The sequence below is a fragment of the Moschus berezovskii genome, chromosome X, assembly GCF_049115385.1.
Source record: "Moschus berezovskii isolate FMDL1 chromosome X, NW_MosBer_1.0, whole genome shotgun sequence".
In the NCBI taxonomy this organism is placed as follows: Eukaryota; Metazoa; Chordata; class Mammalia; order Artiodactyla; family Moschidae; genus Moschus; species Moschus berezovskii.
Window position 1 is genome coordinate 18,330,933 of NC_142488.1, and position 21,504 is coordinate 18,352,436.

The following is a 21,504-nucleotide window of genomic DNA, read 5'->3' on the forward strand; positions in this document are numbered from 1 at the left end:
ACCCGGAGAGCTGATTAAAGCACAGATGGCTGGGCCTCACCCCCACAGTTCCTAACTCACCAGGTCTAGGCTGGGCCTGAGAATCTGCACTTGTGAAAAGCTCCCAGGTGATGCTGATGCTGCCTGTCTGGGGGCCACACTCTGAGAACCACTGCCAAAAGAAATCAGTTCATCAGAGAGCCAGAGCAAGAAATACATTCAGTGCCCTTAGCATCCACTCAGGTTTTCCCTGCTCGGCCTGGTGTCAGAGCCGTGCCCTCTCCTGTTTACCTGGCCCATTTTCACCATTTATTGAAATTAATTAATTAACTGTATTATTATTTTTGGCTGTGCTGGTCTTCGTTGCTGTGCGGACTTTTCTGTAGTTGCGGCGATCAGGGGCTACAGTTCTGTTGTGGAGCACGGGCTCTAGGGCGTTCGGGCCTCAGTAGCTAGAAAATACGGCGGGCTCAGGAGTTGTGGCTCCCGAGCTCTAGAGCACAGATTCAGTAGCTGTGGTGCACAGACTTAGGTGCTCCACGGCATGTGGCATCTTTCCAGATCAGGGATTGAGTTCGTGTCTCCTGCATTGGCAAGTGGATTCTTAACCACTGGACCACCTTCTGGCTTCACAGAAGCCCCTATTTTCATCATTTTTAAATATACTTCTTCAAAAAAGACTCATTTCTACCAAGCAGCTTTCCTTCGGATGATTTTCCCCCTGGTGTTCCACTTTCGTTCCTCATCTACCCTGTGGTGGAAAAAGCACCGAAGCACGAGACTGAAGATCTAGTATCTAGTCTGGCTCCACCGCTTCCTAACCAATAATGTCCCTGGGGACATTTACTCATCAGTAAAGTGAGGATGTTTGATTTTTGCCCTGACAATCCCACAGGGATGTCAGTGTGCTGGCTAAGTATAATTCCTTACACTTACATTAAAATGCCCCAAGGAGATGGTGAGTGAGCACAGTTTATAAGAACGTCACATGGCCACAACAGAGTTTGTATCCCATGATGTATATATACCTGGAGTTCTCTCTTCCTACTTATGTCTTCTGCAAGTTGTGAAGGCAATAGGATTGCCTCTGAACCAGTCACATCAACATCACCTGGGAGCTTGTTAGAAATGCCAACTCTCAGGTACCCCCCCAGAGCTACTAATCCAAAACGCTCATGGATGGGCTTATCTTAACAAGCTTTCTAGGTGATTCTGATGTACACTCAAGTTTGAAAACTCTGGTTTTGTGGTTACAAGCACAAAATTCCAAGTTAGGTACAATTCCCAGAGCAGCCACTTCCTTAAGCAAGTTACTTATCTCTCTGAGCCTGAGTTTCTTGATTTGTGAAATGGTGCTAACACTACGATTTCCCCTCAACAGACTTGGTTTAGCAGCTTAAGAGAGTGGATGTATTGATATGCAAAGCACATAGAGACCGAGCACACTGTAAGTAGTCAATACACATTGACTCTATTGCTTCATGTAAAGTATCATGGCTCCTTGACAATATGCCCCAGTGCCTACTTTTGAAAGACTGCCAATTGTCTGTTGGGAAGTTTTCTATTTGTATGCATCTGTGTGTGTTATACTTACATTGTTTGCTGCTAGTACCTATTTGTTTTATCCAACAAAGATTCTTTGGTCCTGCAATTCTCTTCTAAATAAGAAAGATATTTCTGTGTGTCCTTAATAATGTCTTCTTTATAATGATTCTTTTCTGGGGGAGGGGGCTACACCATGTGGCATGTGGGATCTTAGTTTCCTGATCAAGGATCAAAGCCAAGCCCGCTGCAGTGGAAGTGCAGTCTTAACCACTGGATGGCCAGGGAAGTTCCTGTAATGATTCTTTATATTTGCACAGCACTGTATTCTTTTGGCAGTTGTACCCAACCATATTACAGCCCTGGTAATTCTGGTCTTTTTACTGCCCTCCTCAGGTACCTTTTCTCCTTCTCTCATAAGCTTACAGAGATCCTCTTTTCTGAAAATAATGCTTCATTAGGGTGATTCTCTATCTCCCTTAAATTTCCATACAGAAGTGCCTTTGAGTAGCTACTTTTATAAACAAATAAGTACCAGAAACAGACCTTCACATATATGGTCAATTAATTTTTGACAAAGGTGCCAAGACCATGTAATCGGGAAAAGACAGTGTTTTCAACAAATGATATTAAGAAAACTGGATATCCAAATGTAAAATAATGAAGTTGGATCCTTGCGTGTGCCCATGCTAAGTTGCTTCAGTCGTGTCCAACTCTTTGTGACCCCATGGACTGTAGCCCACCAGGCTCCTCTGTCCATGGAATTCTCCAGGCAAGAATACTGGAGTGGGTTGCCATTTCCTCCTCCAGGGGATCTTCCTGGCCCAGGAATTGAACAAGAGTCTCCTGTATTGCAGGTGGATTCTTTACTGCTGAGCCACCAGGGAAGCCCAGTTGGATCCTTACCTTACACCATATACAAAATGAACTCAAAAGGGATCAAAGGACCTAAACATAAAAGCTAAAACTATAAGTTCTTAGAAGAAAAACAGAGGAAAATCTTCATGATATTTCTTTGATATAAAAGCAAAAGCACAGGCAATAAAGTAAAAATAGATACACTGGATTTTATCAAAATTAAAAACTTCTATGCATCAAAGGACACTACTTAAAAGAGTGAAGACAACCCACAGAATGGGGAAAATTTTTGCAAATTGTATATATGATAAAGGATTAATATCCAGACTATATAAAGAACTCTGAAAACTCAATAACAACAAAAACTCCCAAACAATCCAATTCAAAAATGGACCAAAGATTTGAATAGACATTTCTCTAAAGAAGATAGACAAATGGCTAATAACTACATGAAAAAATATTGAACATAACTAATCATTAAGGAAATGCAAACAAAAACCATGATGAGATACCATATCACACCCATTATCAAAAGAACCAAAAATAACAAATTTCAATGAGGATATAGAAATTGGAATCCTTGTGACTTGCTGGTAAGAATATTAAATAGTGCAGTCACTGTGGGAAACAGTTTGCCAGACCCTTAAAATGTTAAACATAGAACTACCTATGACTAGCAATTCTACTTCTTGGTATATACACCCCAAAGAATCAAAAGAAGGGACTCAAACTGATACTTACACAACAATGTGCACTGCAGCATGATTCATAGTAGCCAAAAGATGGAAATAACCCAAATGCCATTAACACTGAATAAACAAACTTAGTATGATATGCAGATACAATGGAGTATTATTCAGCTTTAAAAATAGATGAAATTCTGATACATGCTACAACACGGATGAACCTTGGAAATATTATGCTAAGAGAAATAAGCCACACACAAAAGGACAAATATTGTATAATTCCTTATACGAGGTACCTAGAAGAGGAAAAATTATAAAGACAGAAAGAACAGAGGTTACCAGGGTCTGGGAGGAAGCGGGGAGGCAGGTTATTGCTTAATGGATACAGAGTTCCTATCTGAGATGAAAATGTGGAAATGGATTGTGGTGATGGCCTCACAAAATCGTGAACTACATTTAATGCCAGTGAATTGTACACTTAAACACTGTTAAAATGTTTTACACTAATTTTACCATTGTAAAAAAAAAGTCCCAAACACACAAACATACACACTGATAAAACAGAAAAAAAGATAAAGGAAAATGAGCATCTTACCTTCCAGGGATGTAACCAGATTGACATGAAGAAAAATGACGACAAGGGCTACCTTAAACATCAGTAAAAGTTCTTCAGGTCTGCCAACATGGCCACACTGCCCACCAGAGATAAACATCCTGAAATAAAATAAAGGGAAAATATATCATCGCAGCTTGCTATAATCATAAGACAGCAATGCCCAAAAGGTCAGTTCCTCAAGCAAGACAAACTGCAACACGCCTCCTTTTAAAATACTCTAGTTCCAGAGAACTGGCAATGCCAGGTGGGCACTGGTTAAAAAAAGCAAAACTCATGTTTATTATCGGAGACCCAGCCACTGGGATAATATATATTAAAAATGATAGGCAAGGTAGTCCATGTAGATTTATGGAAAGCATCAATGTTACTGAGTCCAAGCTCACTCTACTTGTAGCAAGACAGGCCAATAAACCATGAGATGAGGTATTCGACGCAAGGAGTATGACATTACTCAGCAAGCTGGCAGACTAGTGTCCCCCCAAAAATTGATCTTATGGGGTCTAGATGCCAGTTTCTTTTATAGAACAGAGAGGGAGAGGAGATGAGGAAGTAAAGTAAAAAGGCCATTTCCATTTATCTTGCAAAACAGGAGGGCACGTGTTAATTTCTTCCTTTCTGCAGTCATTCACAGGGCAGGGGCAGATAGTCTCCCCGTCAGCTGAACAAAGGCACTTTGGTTTAACGTTCTGGCAGAGGGGCAGGGTCCCCTGAGGCAGGATAATTATGTATGATTATAACAACAAAAGCCACGAAAAGCAAAGGTTAAAGTCAAAGAAATAGATCCAACATCCAATTGGCTGTCCCCTATTACATCAATACCTGAAAAATATCAAGAGGAATTTAAAAACACAAAATGCTGCGTATATAATGATTACCATGATATAAAGGCTGGTTAAAAAACTGCTAAGAATCAGAGGCGGTCACAGAATCTTATCCCATTCATGTCTTAGGCTGTAAAAGGATGGATATGTTCCATTTCCTCTTTATTAGATGTTAATTCATTACCATTTTTATTACTCGACATTTTTCAGCTGAGTCAACATTTTTCAAAAAGGAAAATTTCTATCAGTACTGAATTTAAAAGTCTTATTTACCATTCATTTATTAACTTTGTTCCAACAAATATTCACTGAGAGCCAATACTAGATGAGATGTGAGGGTTGACCAGGTGGTGACTAGATGAAATACATGTGGCGGAGGTGGGGCAGGGGCTGGGAGAAGCTGGGCACACAGAGAACACCGCAGAGGAGATGACCAACGAGACTCCCTGACAGGCAGTCAGCACCAGCAGTAGGTGCTGGTGTGAGATGCTGAGGGAGGAAGAAGCCAGCCAGGAAATCACATTCCACCCACAGGGTGTAGGCAGCAAGAGCCCATTGAGCAGGCTCCCTCTACACAGACACCAGGGAAGGGGCCATGACACACCAGGCTATGTGCTCTAAGCTGGCAGAGCTCCCGGCCACAGGGCACCCACAAACCCAGTCACCACTGTACCTCCCTCAACTCAAGATAGACAGTGTGCAGGCACCACAGTGAAGGCTAAAAAGCATGGGGTCAAAGGTCCTGGTTCTGCCACACAATGTCTGAGTGACTTTGGATAAGTTATTTCCAATGGCCAAGATTCCCCACCTAACAAACTGTGATAACAGTGCCAGCCTGATAGTGTTGCTGTGGTGATTAAAGCAGACATCTGGGCACAGGGGCTGGCACTGTAAAGGGACTATAAATGCTAGCTGTAGACTCTTCAGTCTGTCAGTAAACAAACAGCTATCCTGTACCCCGTCTGTGTGAGGATTACAGAGATGAGGACACGGAAAGATGAGAATAAATCACTATTTCTCAGTCTCCAGGAAAAGCTGGCAATTGTTAAGAGTCCTATAATTTAGGATTTCCCTGCTGGTCCAGTGACTAAGAATCCTCCTGACAACGCAGGGGACACCGGTTTGATCCCTGGTCTGCAGATTCCACATGCCGCGGAGCAACTAAGCCCATGCACCACAACTACTGAGCCCATGCAACTAGAGCATGTGCTCAGCAACAAAAGAAGCCACTGCGATGAGAAGCCCTCACTCTGCAACTAGAGAGTAGCCCCCACTCGCCACAACTAGAGAAAAGCTCCTGCAGCAACAAAAGACCCAGTGAAACCAAAAATAAAATTAAAAATATTTTAATAAAGGAACCCTATAATTTAATAGCCATTGCCAGTACCAGGGAGGTAATTCTTTCCTTGGACATGCATGGCAAGATAACGTCCTTGAGCAGGGAGTGAATCCTTCTCCTTCTAAATTTTAAAAATCAATACTGTAAATTATATTATATATTAATAACATGCTATGTTAATAAATTATAAAGTACCTCTGGTTTGTCCCTTCTCTCCAGCACTTTTACCCTCTCTCTGTTCATAATGGTATACTGCTGATCCTCCAGAATGAGTCACTTGAACAATAATGCTAATATCGTTGTGCGAAGATACAGCAATGTCTCTCTGGAGAAAAACTTAAGTGTCTCTTACAGCTACATACAATAATATTGATGAACCTCAGAAATATATTGTAAGATAAAAGAGCCAGACATAAAGGAATGCATGTTGCCCATGATCCCATTCAGATGAGAAACAAAAGCACACAAAACTAATCGATGGAGTGAGGTTGGGAGTGTCATTATCCTTGGAAGGGAGCAGTGGATGTAACAATTAGAAGTGGGCACAAGGGGGCTTCTGAGGTTCAGGTTAATATTCTGCTTGCTGGTTACACGATGTGTTCAGTTCCAGAAATTCACTGAATTATACACTTATATGCATAAGTTTCATATATAAGTTTAAAAAATAATCTATTTTTAATTTTTGAATTCAGCTCCCCCTTCAAAAGCATTCCCTTTTTCTTTTTTGATTGCAGTAGTATAGTTGCTTTACAATATTGTGTTAGTTTCTGCTGTATGACAATATTAATCAGCTATATGTATACATATATCCCCTCCCTTGAGCCTCCCCCTACCATCCCACCCATTTAGGTCGCCAAAGAGCACCCAGCTGAGCTCCCTGTGCTATACAGCAGCTTCCCATATTGCTTCTGCTAGAGCATTCCTTTTTTAAAAAAGCTGTATTTAATGAACCAAACCTCTACCAAAAATCTCTTCTATATAAATGCCTTAGGCCTGACTCCACCTGGAATTCAAAGAGCTGACTTAGAAGATTTATTGCACAAGTATCTAATTTTAGTTCTAGAAAGAGTACCAGAGCAGTCTGTTTTCGGAAAGGAATTCAGAATTCACCTAGCTGATATTCTTGTTCTACAGGTGTAGAAAGAGGCCCAATATATTCCAGGGCAGTGGTCCTCAACCTTTTTGGCATCAAGGACCAGTTTCGTGGAAGACAATTTTTCCATGGACCAGGGGTAGGGGGAAAGGGGTGTTGGTTTCAGGATGATTCAAGTCCATTACATTTATTGGGCACATTATTTCTATTATTATTACATGAGCTCCACCTCAGATCATCAGGCATTAGATCCCACAGGTTGGGGATCCCTGTTCCAGGGGAAGGGTCATGGTCATTTGTTTGGTGGGACTCCTACTCTTTCTACCAGGCCATAATGCTGGTGTTCCTAAGAAATGATACCCTCGGAAGTAAACTTCCAAGGTGAAATGAAACAACAAACTCAAGATGCTATTACAGAATTTTCAAATTTTCTGCAACCTCATTCATGAGCTTTACCAACTTTGAGGATAGGGCATCAGTCAGTCAGTCAGTCAGTTCAGTTGCTCAGTCGTGCCCGACTCTTTGCGACCCCATGAATCACAGCACGCCAGGCCTCCCTGTCCATCACCAACTCCTGGAGTTCACTCAAACTCATGTCCATCGAGTTGGTGATGCCATCCAGCCATCTCATTCTCTGTCGTCCCCGTCTCCTCCCACCCCCAATCGCTCCCAGCATCAGAGTCTTTTCCAGTGAGTCAACTCGTCGCATGAGGTGGCCAAAGTATTGGAGTTTCAGCTTTAGCATCAGTCCTTCCAATGAACACCCAGGATTGATCTCCTTTAGAATGGACTGGTTGGCTCTCTCGCAGTCCAAGGAATGGTTTATAAGATATGGTCGAAGTTAAATCAATCATGGAACACAGAAAATGGTTAACATGTGCTGTGACTTGGGCCTCTGACCAAAATAAACCATGCCTTTCCACTGAAGAGAGCTTGCACTCAATTCCCAGATCACAGTAGAAAAGGCCAGAATGAAGGGTAACTCCAGAAATCATCTAGGAGAGAGAATATGGCTCAGGAAGAACTTACTACAGACCTGGCGTCACTGAAAAGACTGCTTTTCACTGTCAAGCTTGGAATATATTTCCTCAAGGCTGAATATATATTTTCCTAATAGGAGAAGGAGTTTAATGGTATTTAAAATAGTGCCACTCCTACTGCCCTCTGTATAAACTAGAGAATATCCTACCGGGTCATGACATTTCTGGGATCATTGATCAAAGAGGGAAATTTGTAGATTTTGAAACCCTTAATCATTGTACATTAAAGTCATTTTTATCCTTTTCAGCTGGAACTATTTATTCACCTCCTGGTACAAGGTGGGTTAGGTCAAGGCAATCTAGGTCATCAACAGAGGTGACTTGAAGAGCCACTGGTTCTTAGCAAAATTTCAAGTTGCTGAGGATGGCTTGTGAGACAATATCCATGACAAAGAAAACTTTTTGCTAGCATTTAAACAGTAAAACTAGACCTTGACACTAGACATCCACAAATTAAAGATAATCCCAGATTCATCTCTTAGGATTGTAGACTCTGATGTAAAGCAACCCCTAGGGTTGGACAGCACATAAGCTACATGACTGAAAGCCATGGCCCTCCAAGAAATTATATGCCACTCCAAGAAATTATTCTAGATCTCTTCAATTTCATTAAATAGTGTACGTATATATTTTTAAAGACCATCAGTGCAACCTTGAAAGGTAATAAATCGTAAATCTATCTTTAGAAAACATTATGCCTTTGAGATATTTACATTGAATCATGAATGTTGGCTAACAAGACTAGCACAAGGAGAAATTGTAAAAGGAGGTACTAAAGAGGGCAGATAAAATCAAGAACTAAAAGGTGAAAAAGCAACTGACTTTGATCATTCAACTGTCAAAGAAGTCACAGAATGTCAGGGCTGGTTTTCTTTAAAATCTTTGATTATATGTTTAATTGTGTTAAAAAAAAGAATCAAGAAACTGTAAAAGCATATTTAAATTTCACTCTGAACTCTACTAAAAGATCCTGATACAACAAATATCTCCAATTTCTTTTTCTTCAATGTTCCTAGAATATGTTGGGTTAGGTTATTTAGATCAAACCTTCTGCTGAAGACAATTAAAAATCATGAATAAAATATTTAAAAGCATTTTCTTTAATATATCAGAGAGCTGACAAGATAGAAAAGAATCACCAGGGCAAAAGTGAAGCCAAAGCAGGAACTCAGGGAGATAATATAGGCAAGTTCACTTCAGTCATTCAGCCATGTCCAACTCTTTGTGACCCCACAGACTGCAGCATGCCAGGCTTCCCTGTCCATGACCGACTCCCAGAGCTTGCTCAAACAAAGGAGCCACTTATGCCTGAGGGTTTGTGCCTAACACTCCAGATACAAAATACAAAAGAACAGTTCGGAGACATAGAAAAAAGAAATACAAGGTCAAACATAAACAAAATTCAAAGAGGAGAGAAGGAGCAAGAGCCAATGTTTGAAGTTATAATGACAGACTGACCCCAAACTGGTAAAAAAAAACACAGATCCAACAAGCCCAAAGAACCTCTACAATAAATAAAAAGGAACCAACACATAAACACAAAATAGTGAAATTGACGAAAACCAAAAACAGAAAATCTTGAAAGTAGCCACAGTAAACAAGACAGTTAACCTCCAAAGGAGCATCTGTAAGATGGACAGCTATCTCTTCAGAAACAACAATGGAAACCAGAAGATGAACAAGAACTGTGATATTGTTCCCTACTTGCAAATCGTAACTAAATAAATCCTAAAAGATATATTCAGGCAAAAATGTAAGATCTGAGATGCAATAAAAAATGTGACCAGACCCATTCCTAACATTTGTAATATACAGGTCAAAAGTTTGAAAGGAGATCCAGTTTGCCCTTATTATTCCACTAAGGCACCATCTCAAACTGCAAGAGGCTTCGTGCACATGGATGTTGACACCTCAGTCCATAGATCTAAACCCCCCTCTCTCCTTTAAGCAGCTATCCTTTAGTCATCCCTCAGGTCTAGAGGTATGTATACCTGCAGCATGGCTTGTCCGGAGAAGAGGACTGCCCAGGTCCTGGAAATAGACACAGAATATATGGACAGGAAATACCCGACTCCTAGGTTCCCAGTACACAATCTAGAAATAAGGTTTGGGGGAAGAGACAGGCAGGCTCAAGGTGGGCTTGCCTTCCTTGCCATCCTTTGGAGAGGGATATGACTAGGGAAGGGCCAGAGAGGGAGCCTCTAAAGCATGAGACATAGGGCAGAGGCCACAGCTGCCCAGAGTTAAGGGTGGTACTGTATAGTGGTAAATTCAAAATATAAAATATCAATAATATCTTGCAGGGATAAGTGAAACATGACAGAAAAAAACATTGCAACTATATTTAATATATCAATTAGAAGATGAAAAGTGAAATTAAAAAAATTATAAAGTCTTCCAAGGTCCCTGTATTATCCGAGAGGAGGCTAAAGGTATTGATTATCTTCAGACATTGAAAAGCTGAGTAGATGCTGTAAATTCAATAGCACCTAGTAAAAAACAGAAGTGAGGTATATAATTTCCTAACTAGTGGAGGGAGGGATGATTTTTTAGAATATTCAGTCATTCTGAAAGGCAAGAAAGGGGAGAAAAAGAAACAGAGAACAGTGAGGAAAAATAAAAGATGCTAGGTTTAAACACACATACAAATCAATGATTCATTAAATATAAATGGACTAAATCATTCAATTAAAAGGCAAAGATTGTAAGACTGAAAAAATACAAAATGCAACTACATGCTGTTTACAAGCACACAACTAGAACAATGATACAGAAAGTTTGAAAATAAAAGGATGGAAAAGATATGGAATGCCACTACTAATCAGAAAATTAATGTTTATGTTAATATCACACAAATTATACTTTAAAGCAAAAAGCATTACCTATAAATAAAATGATGTGTTCATAAAAGGATTAATTCTGTAAGAAGACTAAACAAATCTACATGTGAATGCAACTAATAATACAGCCTCAAAATATACAAACCAGTATTTTTAACAGAATACAAGGAGAAATAGAACAAATTCACAATCATATTGAGATATTCACACATCTCTATCAACAACTGATAAAATTCAAAGAAAGTCACTAAGGATATAGAATATTTGAATGGCACATTAAACCAACCTGACTTAATGACCATACATGAACCTTACAGAGTACATAACCTTTTTAATATTTATGAAAGCCAACCAGGCCATAAAAGAAGTCTCAAACACATATTTAAAAAAAAGAAAAGGACTACATTCTCTGACCACAACAAAATATAATAAAAAGTTCAACTATTATTTAACAAGTAACTTTAGGGTCAAAGAAGTCCTAATATATATCAGAAAATATTTGACTGGATCAATAATAAAAACATTATATCTCAAAACATGTAGAATAGAGCTAAAGATATTGAGAGTAAAATTTATATTTTAAATGCACATATTTTAAAAAAGAGAAAGGCTGAAAATTAATGAGTTAAGTACCTTCTTAAGAAGTTTGAAAAAGAACAGCAAAATAAACCCAAAGAAGAGGAAAGGAAGTAATAAAAAAATAAAAGATAAAAAGACATAAAATAAAGATTTTAATAAAGCCAAGACTATTCTTTGAAAAGACTATTGTGGCAAAATTAAGAGGAGGTTGGAGGGAAGGCTATAGAAGGAGGTAAAGAGAGAGAAATATAAGTGAATAACCAATAGAAAAAATTGTAAAAGCAATATAAATGAAAATGCTACAAACATAAAAGAATCTTAGGAAGAACTTTATTCGATAATTTTTAAAATCTAGAAAAATGAGCAAATCTCTAGGGAAAAAAATATAACTTTCCAAGAAGGAATCAAGAGGAAATAAAAAACCTAAATAGATGTATAATTAAAAGGTCTCAAAATTTTCCCCACAAAGAAAACTCCAGGCCCAGATGTTTTCACAGGAATTCCAACCTCACAAAAAGTCAAAGAACAGACAAAAAAACACAGCCTAATTCATTCTTACCAGGCTAGGAAAACCCTGGTGCCAAAACCTGGCAAGGAAAGTCCTCACGTTTTTACCCATTTTATAAACCAAATGAGACTATTCACAGAATTCTCTGGAATGCTCACAAAAATGTCTAGCAGCAATTTCAAAGCTTGTAATTTGAAGAAATATAGGACAAAAGGAACTATTCCACACTTCAGCAACAAAATTCTTTGAAGATAGAATCACCAGGAACTAAAGCCAGACAGCAATGCAGTAGGAGAAATGGCATTCTGTATGCTAGAAAGAAAAAAAAGTTCTAAACAGAAAGTGGGTTAACTGTTAAGGGCTGAATATGAACTCCAAAACAGCCGCTTTGGGTATCATTTGTCATAGCCAAAGTAAAGTCAATGGTGAACTACACAGCATGATGATAATTTAAGGCTTTCTTGTCTCGAGGAGCAAAGGGAAGGAAAATAATTTGTTTAGTCTTCACAGTGCAAATGACTTTCTTAATAAGAACTAAATGCTTTCTAATGCAGCAGGGGAAAAAAGCTTTATTCAATAAAACAAGTGAATCAAGACCAGATATGTAAGAACAGAAATAAATTATATACTTAAAAGTAAACAAACATTCACAAAACCTTGTGAAAGGTGCTTTATTTTTCCACTCTCTCATTCATCTCCAAATTTCTCCACTGTCCCACCTGCAATCTATCCTCTTGATTACCCATGTTTGAATTACCCAAGGCAAAGTGAAAGCCTACTTTCTTCTGCCCTCACTCTTCAGGATCCTCCCGTAATGCTCACAGTAAGTTTAAAACACACAGAAAAGCATGAGGTACAAAAGCACACATGGGAAGTCATCTGCCTGCATTCAAATCTGAGCTCCACCACTTAACAGTGTAACCCTGGCCTGTTCCTTAACCTCTATGGACCTAAATTTTTCTTCTGAAAATATGGAGGTAACAATAGAATCTACCTTATAGGGTTCTACAGGGACAAAATGAGGCCATATAATCAAGAGCTTAGTATAGACAAGAAATGTTGGCTATTATTACAAGCATAATTAGAAGACAAGTTTATAGTATATTCTAGCACTAAATGTAAATAGACCTCAGAATTATTTCCTGCACTCATTCAACTAGTCCACAAACATTTATTGAGGTTCTGTTACATACAAGGTATTATGCTAGGGACTCAAGGTACTACATTAAACAAGACAGGTATCTATCCTGTCCTCAAGAGCTTACAGACACTGTTTAGATTCACCGGTCATTGGTGTGGCCAAATAAATGGTGGGTTTTTTTTTACTTAAAAGACTCTTTCTCTTCATAGTCCATGAGACTCAACTTAATCTAAAAACCAAAACAAAGCACCAGGACGTAGTATCTTCTACATAGACTTAGTCTCCACCTCACCTCACCCCAACCCTCACAACATGCAACTCCAGTCACAGCAGGCACTCAAAAAAGATTTTTAAAACTGATTTGGTCTGGAATTTATTGCTGTATAATAATTCTATCAACATGTAGAGGAGAGAAATAGAAGACTCCTTCAAAGCATCCTCAAGGTGTTGATCAGGCCAAGGTGGGGTGGGTAGGAGCAGAGATGAGGCAGAAACATGGGGTTTGGAGCCTCAGGAGATCGTATTTGAGAGGAAGGTCCTAAGGAAAGGGAACCACCCACCAACATTCTGTGCCTTTCCTTGCTTTTGTTGTCACATCAAGCTAACTCCCAGGTGGCCAGGTCGTAAAGAATCCACCTGCCAATGCAGGAGACGCGGATCCGATCCCTGGGTTGGGAAGATCCCCTGGAGGAGGCAATGACAACACACTCTAGTACTCTTGAGTTGGGCATGACTAAGCAACTGAGCATGCATGCCAACTCCTGTTCCAAGTCCCCACTTGGTCATTTATTAGCTGTGTGACTCTGCTCAGGTGTTTTAACCTTGTTTCTAACAGTAACTTATCAGCATTTATTGTAACTATGTGAATTTTAATTTACATTAACTATAATAAATATTTGCATTGGTGACAAGATTTTTAACAGAAATCATCCCTATTTATGAGTCTCAGAGGAAACAGGAAATCCAAGTCAATAGTGACCTCAGAAGTTCTATTTAGAAGGGATTTAGGAGCAGAAACCTGTTTGGGAGGAGTCTTTGGAAGTCGCATATGTATGCACAGCACTTTGGGTAAGAGAGAGAATACTTCAATGGTCCATTTCAAACCATGAGAAATGCTGTTAGAGATAGGGAAGCCAGTCCAGGGAGATGGAAAGGGGAAAACTGTGAAACAAAATCCTAAAGAATGCTACGTAAATGATCCTTCTCCTTCCCCAGATTTTACTGCACCATGTAATTTCAAAATCTGTACCCATTACTGAAGTTACTCAAAAACAATTGGATTACTGAGAAGAAATAGGTCAACGATAGAATCCCCAAGGAAGAGAAAATGTCTGAAGAAAAGAAGGCTCCAAGTGGGAGTGAAGAGTGACAAACAAAGCAGCAGCAAAAAGAATACAGTGGTTAAGGGGAGGGGGACTTGGAGGGGGTAATTTGCAAGGAAAAACAAACATGTTCATCATTTCTACATTTTCACACAGAAAGAGACTCACTCACCTGGCAGGAAGTTCACAAGAAAAGATGGAGAAATTCTGCACAAGTCCAAATATTTTTAAAAAGAGAAAAGAATTAGACCAATGGAAACCAGGCCTTCTTGGTACCATGATGCTTCAGTACTACAGTGAGCACATAGGACTCTAGACCCCTTGCTGTCTACCAAGGCTTGAACTTGGCAGCAGAGTTACAAAAGAAATGGAGGAAGAAAACCTTACTCTTAAGGAACTTATTACAAATTAAAGTCAGTTTGGAGGCTGACCTTGTTAATATTTAGTAGCCTGTATTACTACTCAGGCTTCATTAACCACATCACAGAGGCACTGAACAATGAAGTGATCAGTTCTGAGGCAGGGTGGTCTTTTGGAGAGACTCTACTTCATTAGCCCTTTCTTCAGTTTTTGTGACTTAACTTCCCTAGAACCTAAACTCCCTGATATCAAGGATTGGGTGAGTCATTTATGGCACTTGCATCCCCAAAGCCCAGGGCAGAATTCTTTCTCCACAGAGGAGCTGAATAACTAACTCTCTACTTATTGTCCAGTTTGGCTTACAGTTGGAAGGGGGAGATGGAGGCACTGGCAATGACCTGAGAGAAGGCCAAGTCAGATGCACTCTGGGGAAAGGAAATCATGAGCCCACTCAGGACAGAGCACATTATTGACCACCTGACTTGTATGTTTCAGAATATTCTATCATGCTTTGCTTCAAAACCAAAATATGGGCACAGCTATCAGCTCAAAGATGACAGTCACTTCACACCATGCTGATCCCTCATGTGAAATACAGACATAACGATGTTCAAATCAAGAACTGCAAGAGGTAACAATCTATAGAGTGATCTTGGAGCCAACTGATCTACTCCTGGCTTCAGTCAACAAACTGTTAAGACAGAAGTTCAATGCTCAAGGAATATACAGGATATGAATTCAAAGAGGAAATAAAAAGTCATGGTGAATTACTAATGATTATATGCTCTTTAAGAGGAAAAAAAAGGACTAGTTCTTAATAAAGTCCAGTATGTCAGAAAAACTTCACTAAGCAATGTTTAAAGACAAAAAGGAAAGCCAAGCAAGATGTCCTGTCCTAGGATGAACAAATTACAAACACATGTACCAATGCTCAACGTGGAACGAATGGAAGATTAACAACTGTAAAACATTAAAATAATCAAACAAAGAAACAAATTGATTGTGACTTGAGTATGGAAATAATTTCACTTTGTATTTGTGTAAATGAGAATTTTCTACATAGGAGTTTTTGATGAAATTTCACAACTCAAACACATTGCCTCTTTTAAAACCTTACTGATAACCACAATAAAGCATGCTGAGTGGTTCCTGGTAAACCAAGTTTATTAATAAACAACATGAGTCTCTCTTTGCTCCTTTGGAACACTTTCAGGTAGAAAATTAGGGCAAGCAACAATGAAATTTGCTTTGCCTACTGCATGAAAAAATTTAAAAGCCTAATAATACCCAAAGCTGGAAAGCATGTTCAAGGGAACATAGGAAATGAACTCTTGCTTACACTGGTGGTGGATACAAAGACTTTGAGAGAACAGTTGAGCTAGGTTTTGAATTTTTAAATGTGCATATCTTTTGATCCAGAAATTCTAATTCCAGAGATTGTCCCTACAGAAATAGCAACACACAGACACAAAAATATACAGACAGATACTCTTATTGCAGCTTTGTACAGTGTGGAAAAGCCTACGTATCCATCAGTAAATGAAGAGTTAAAAAAAGGATGATCCATCCATATTCTGAAATGTTATACAATGCTTAAGAAAAATGAAGTTGATCTGTATGTGTTGATAGAGACTGTCAATATGTGTAAATCATGCAAAAAAAAAATCAAGTTTCTTAATACTGTAGCTACTAGGATATGTTAAGAAACAAACAAAGCTCTATATATTTATACTTATTTGTATAGTGACAAGTGTGGCCACATACAAAAAAGCCTGGAAGGAAACCCACCAAGCCTCCATGAGAGGCATGTGATGGGGGAAAGGACGAAGGCCGACAGAACATGGGCACAGGTTCATGTATGACTTATACAATTACATATTTTTTTCTCTAGCAAAGGCAGAACAGAGGGAGGCTGGGCCAAGCCATCCAGGTTTTTCAAAGAGAACGCACAAGGTCAGAGGGAGACTAACTAGAACGTAAGGCCATCACTAGCTCAGCTGGACACCATCTCCCCTGGACCCACCCTAGCACAATTAGAAAGGCCCAATGAGAGCACAAAGACTTCTGCTCTCAGAGCCAAGAAACCAGCTACCCAGCCGGGGAGCAAGAACTCACTTGAGCAAGCTGTGGAAAAGCATGTCAAAAGCAATGATGTGAAAATGGCTGATGGACACAGAGGCCCAAACTTAATTACAGAACTGCCCATCCGTCAGCCTCTGGATCCGTCTTTGCCACTATTGCTGCCACATGTCCACCACCCTCTATCTCCACAAGAAACTAAGCAGGACTCAGGACCTGATGAGGATCAGCACCAGCACTCCAGTAACAAAACAGAGTGCCTGCCAATGTTTGCGCTTCTTACATCATTGAAAGGAAAGGGCAAGTCACAAAAGGAACCATACTGACTTATGTAAGACATGGCACAGAACAGAGAAGCTTCTCAAAGAACAGAAAACTCACCAACTGCTAGGATTAACTGAAACCTCCCACAGCTGCAGACTGCCCCAAACCATGACATCAGGAAGGCTGCAAATGCATCCAACTTCCTCTATTTATCAAGCTGGCTAAAACCCAGGTTAATACCAGCATAACCAGAAAAAAAAAAAAAAGAGAGAGAGAGAGAGAGAGACCATGCAAGTGGCTTGGATGGGAAGGAAATTATCTCTGATTGTACTGAGAGCCCAGCTCCAGAGCAGAGCGAGCTCAGAGTGGCTGCATCCAAGAACTGGTACGCCTGTACTCACTGGCTGCTCAGAGGCCCAGGTGCTGACTGTGGGGCCCACACATCCTGGGATAATCAGCGAAACCACTGGGTAACTGCACAGGTAACTGCAGCTCCAGAGAGTTGCCCACTGTCCTCTTGGATAATGTGATGCTGGTCCAAGAAGCAACCAAAACAAAACCCAGGGACGTGATGGGCAGCATCCTGAGGGCTCACTGCTTCATTGAGAACCTAATGATTAATTAGTGGCCCAGACTGAGGGCAGAGAGTGGCTCCCAGTTCATGACAATGACACCAACACCACGGAAGGAAGGACCAGTGGCCAAAGGCCTCAAAAAATTGGGAAGAGGAGCAGAAATAAGCAAGGGCAAGCTTCTCCACAGTGGTTCAGTTCAGTTCAGTTCAGTTCAGTCGCTCAGTTGTGTCCGACTCTCCGCGACCCCATGAATCACAGCACGCCAGGCCTCCCTGTCCATCACCACCTCCCGGAGTACACTCAAACTCATGTCCACAGAGTCGGTGATGCCATCCAGCCATCTCATTCTCCGTCGTCCCCTTCTCCTCCCGCCCCCAACCCTTCCCAGCATCAGAGTCTTTTCCAGTGAGTCAACTCGTCACATGAGTCAACTCCAAAGTATTGCAGTTTCAGCTTTAGCATCAGTCCCTCCAATGAACATCCAGGATTGATCTCCTTTAGAATGGACTGGTTGGATCTCCTTGCAGTCCAAGGGACTCTCAAGAGTCTTCTCCAACACCACAGTTCAAAAGCATCAATTCTTCGGCGATCAGCTTTCTTCACAGTCCAACTCTCACATCCATACATGACCACGGGAGAAATCATAGCCTTGACTAGACGGACCTTGGTTGGCAAAGTAATGTCTCTGCTTTTTAATATATTATCAAGGTTGGTCATAACTTTCCTTCCAAGGAGTAAGCGTCTTTTAATTTCATGGCTGCAATCAGCATCTGCAGTGATTTTGGAGCCCAAAAAAATAAAGTCTGACACTGTTTCCACTGTTTTTCCATCTATTTCCCATGAAGTGATGGGACCAGATGCCATGATCTTTGTTTTCTGAATGTTGAGCTTCAAGCCAACCTTTTCACAGTGGTAGGAAAAGCAAATTGCATAGATGGAGAGGATGAAGGTGAGGCTGGTGAAGGTCAGGGATATGCCGGGCTTGGCTACAGAGTGGTGGGTATGGCCATCGAGGAACAAACAAGCATGGTTTTCAAACCTTGTGGTGGCCCCATTACTGAGGGAACCGCACCTAATAGGATCTTTACCTGCACAGACTGGTTCAGTTCTGGATGCCACCAGTCCAACTGAGATTGTTCTGTAAGACTTCAAAGATAATTAGTTGAACAAAACTCTACTGAAGGCCTACTGTGTGCCAAAGAACAGGGCCACTCTGTTGGGGTGTGCAGGTTACAGCCTTGCCAAAGGCACTTAGCCAAGAGGACCATAAGAGCCTGAATGCAGAATGCCCGGCTTTCCGGAAGCTCCATATGAACCAGGTACAGTGGGAGCTTCAGGGAAGAGAACCTAAGCTGGCAGAGGGAAACGAATCTTGCAGGTTCCTCCAGGAGGTAACAGTCACGCTACATCTTAAAGGATGTGCAACTCCCTCTACATGAAGAGGTGGGAACAGGCATTCCAAAGAGAGGCAAGTGCCTCAACTGAGACATAGAGCCAAAGACTGGCACAGAGTGGGCAGGGCTAGAATCAGTCTGATGCTGCTGAAGGATCCAAAGCAAAGCAGAGAGTGGTCAGAAGGGACCTGGAGGGATGGAGCAAACAACCGATGAAATATATTAAAAACACAATCTGTGAACAGACTGGAAAAAATCCACACTGCAAGTCCAGGTGGAGGTTACGATGGATTAGGAACAATACCCATGATGTACACAAGGCCCTCAGAGAAGAACTGTGACAGGGAGGTGGTCTTTATCTCTGCCGTGGGCACAATGCAATGCTAGAAGGTAGCTTTAAACTACAGCCCAAAGGATTTAAATTAAGAGGAACATCTTGCTTTGGAGCATTGTTAAATTGTAGAAGGAACTGCTTTCTGAAACATCTAAGAAGATGACTGCTTTCTTTTTTAAATATTTTTTTATTTATTTATAGGTGATATTCTGTTTGTTTGGCAGAACCACTATATCACTGGTAATATTTATTCATTTATTTGGTTGTGCTGGGTCTTAATTGCAGCAAGTGAAATCTTCATTGCAGCACAAAGACTCGCTACTTGTGGCACGTGGGCTCCAATGCTCTGAGGCATGTAGGATCTTACTTCCCTGACTAGGCATCGAACCCAAGTTCCCTGCAATGCAAAGTGAGTGGTCTCTTAACCACTAGACCACAATGGAAGTCCCATGCGAAGATGACCTCTTTAGTCACGCTGGTGACGCTGGGTCAGAGGTGGAATGAACCAGGCCAGGGTAAGGAGCTGGCGGACCTCTTGGACTGTTGGTCCAATGCTGTTTTTTCTGTAGCACTGAACGTTTCCTTTTCTCTCTTTCTTCCTCTCCAGTTTTTTCATCCTCTCTTCCCTTCTACTCTCCTTCATCCTACGGTTTCCCTCTTCTCCTTCCCTCCCCTTTCCAAGCTTGAGGTTTTCCAAATGTATCCCAGGGGCTAGAATGCTGATGGTTACCTCTGCCCAGAGCTGAAGCGGGTATTCAAGAGCACAAAAGAAGGAACCCCCTTTGAATGACTTCCTGATCAGCAGACCCAACCCCCTGGGTGAGGCAACCACAGGTCTCCCTGCACATGGCAGAACTAAAGGGGCTTCCAAACTTACGGCATGCCTTTCCTTAGGGTGTAAACAATTACCATCTTAAAAGTGAATCTGCATCTAAGGATGTACCAATGAATTCTTTCTCAGAGCATTCATTGTCTATTTCACAAAAACACCTACTTGATTTGTTTAATGACAGTCTTGCTGCTGCTGCTGCTAAGTCACTTCAGTCGTGTCCGACTCTGTGTGACCCCATAGATGGCAGCCCACCAGGCTACCCCGTCCCTGGGATTCTCCAGGCAAGAACACTGGAGTGGGTTGCCATTTCCTTCTCCAATGTGTGAAAGTGAAAAGTGAAAGTGAAGTCACTCAGTCGTATCCGACCCTTAGCAACCACATGGACTGCAGCCTACCAGGCTCCTCCATCCATGGGATTTTCTAGGCAACAGTACTGGAGTGGCTTGCCATTGCCTTCTCCGAATGACAGTCTTACATTAAGCTATATCCATACAAAGTTTACTAGACATGAACTTTCTTCCTTTTATATGAAAACATTTCCCGAAGAAAACTGAATTTAGATTAACTACTGCAGCATTAAATCAATCCCAACTGCCAGACCTGAGGTTTTCTAATGAACTCTCAACTCCTCTTTCCACTGAAGAGCAACAAATGCTGAGCATTTTCCTCTACTTAAACTATGCTTTGATACTGTTTTCAGTAATGAAATATGATGAAAAGATACACAGATGAGGAAAAAACAAACAATTTTAAGTGTAGGATGGGTCTCACCAAGTAACTAAGAAAATCACCATGTCAATTTTTCCTTTTTTTAAAAAAAATTATTTATTTATTTGGCTGTGCTGGGTCTTAGTTGTGGCATGCGAACTCTTAGTTGTGGAATGTGGGATCCAGTTCCCTGACAGGAATCAAACTCGGGTCCCCTGCATTGGGAGCCTGGAATCTTAGCCACTGGACCACCAGGAAAGTTCCCAATTTTTCCTCTGTTAAGTTTTTGTTGCATCTTCAACACGAGTTAGAAATTAAGTCTACTGCCTTAAAGTTTTCTGTTTCCAAATACATTTGGCACTTGAGACGAACTAAACATTTAACTGCTCCTTAGTCCAATTCCAGGGAGTAAAAGAGGAGGAAACTTCTGCCCATAAAGTTTTTCTCGTTCCCACTGGAAATGAATAAGAAGTTACATTATTATCCAGCCCTATACTACAGATAAACTGTGAAATATAGGAACCTGGTGATTTATAGTATCATTTTAAAATTCAAGGTGAGGGCCTTAATCTCTACACTGCTACGTCTCTGCCA

The 21,504-nt window shown here is 40.7% G+C and overlaps 1 protein-coding gene across 2 annotated transcripts in view; it reads right to left on the reverse strand.

The window, feature by feature from the left end:
* The window catches only part of ADGRG2 (adhesion G protein-coupled receptor G2), a 129,725-nt gene that overhangs the window by 63,924 nt on the left and 44,297 nt on the right, over window positions 1-21,504 (reverse strand). For both annotated transcript variants that reach the window (XM_088833629.1, XM_055438773.2), the window contains exon 4: window positions 3,661-3,779. In XM_088833629.1, the coding sequence (XP_088689755.1) occupies window positions 3,661-3,778 (118 nt within the window). In that variant the 5' untranslated portion in view covers window position 3,779. The remainder of the gene's footprint in view (window positions 1-3,660; window positions 3,780-21,504) is intronic.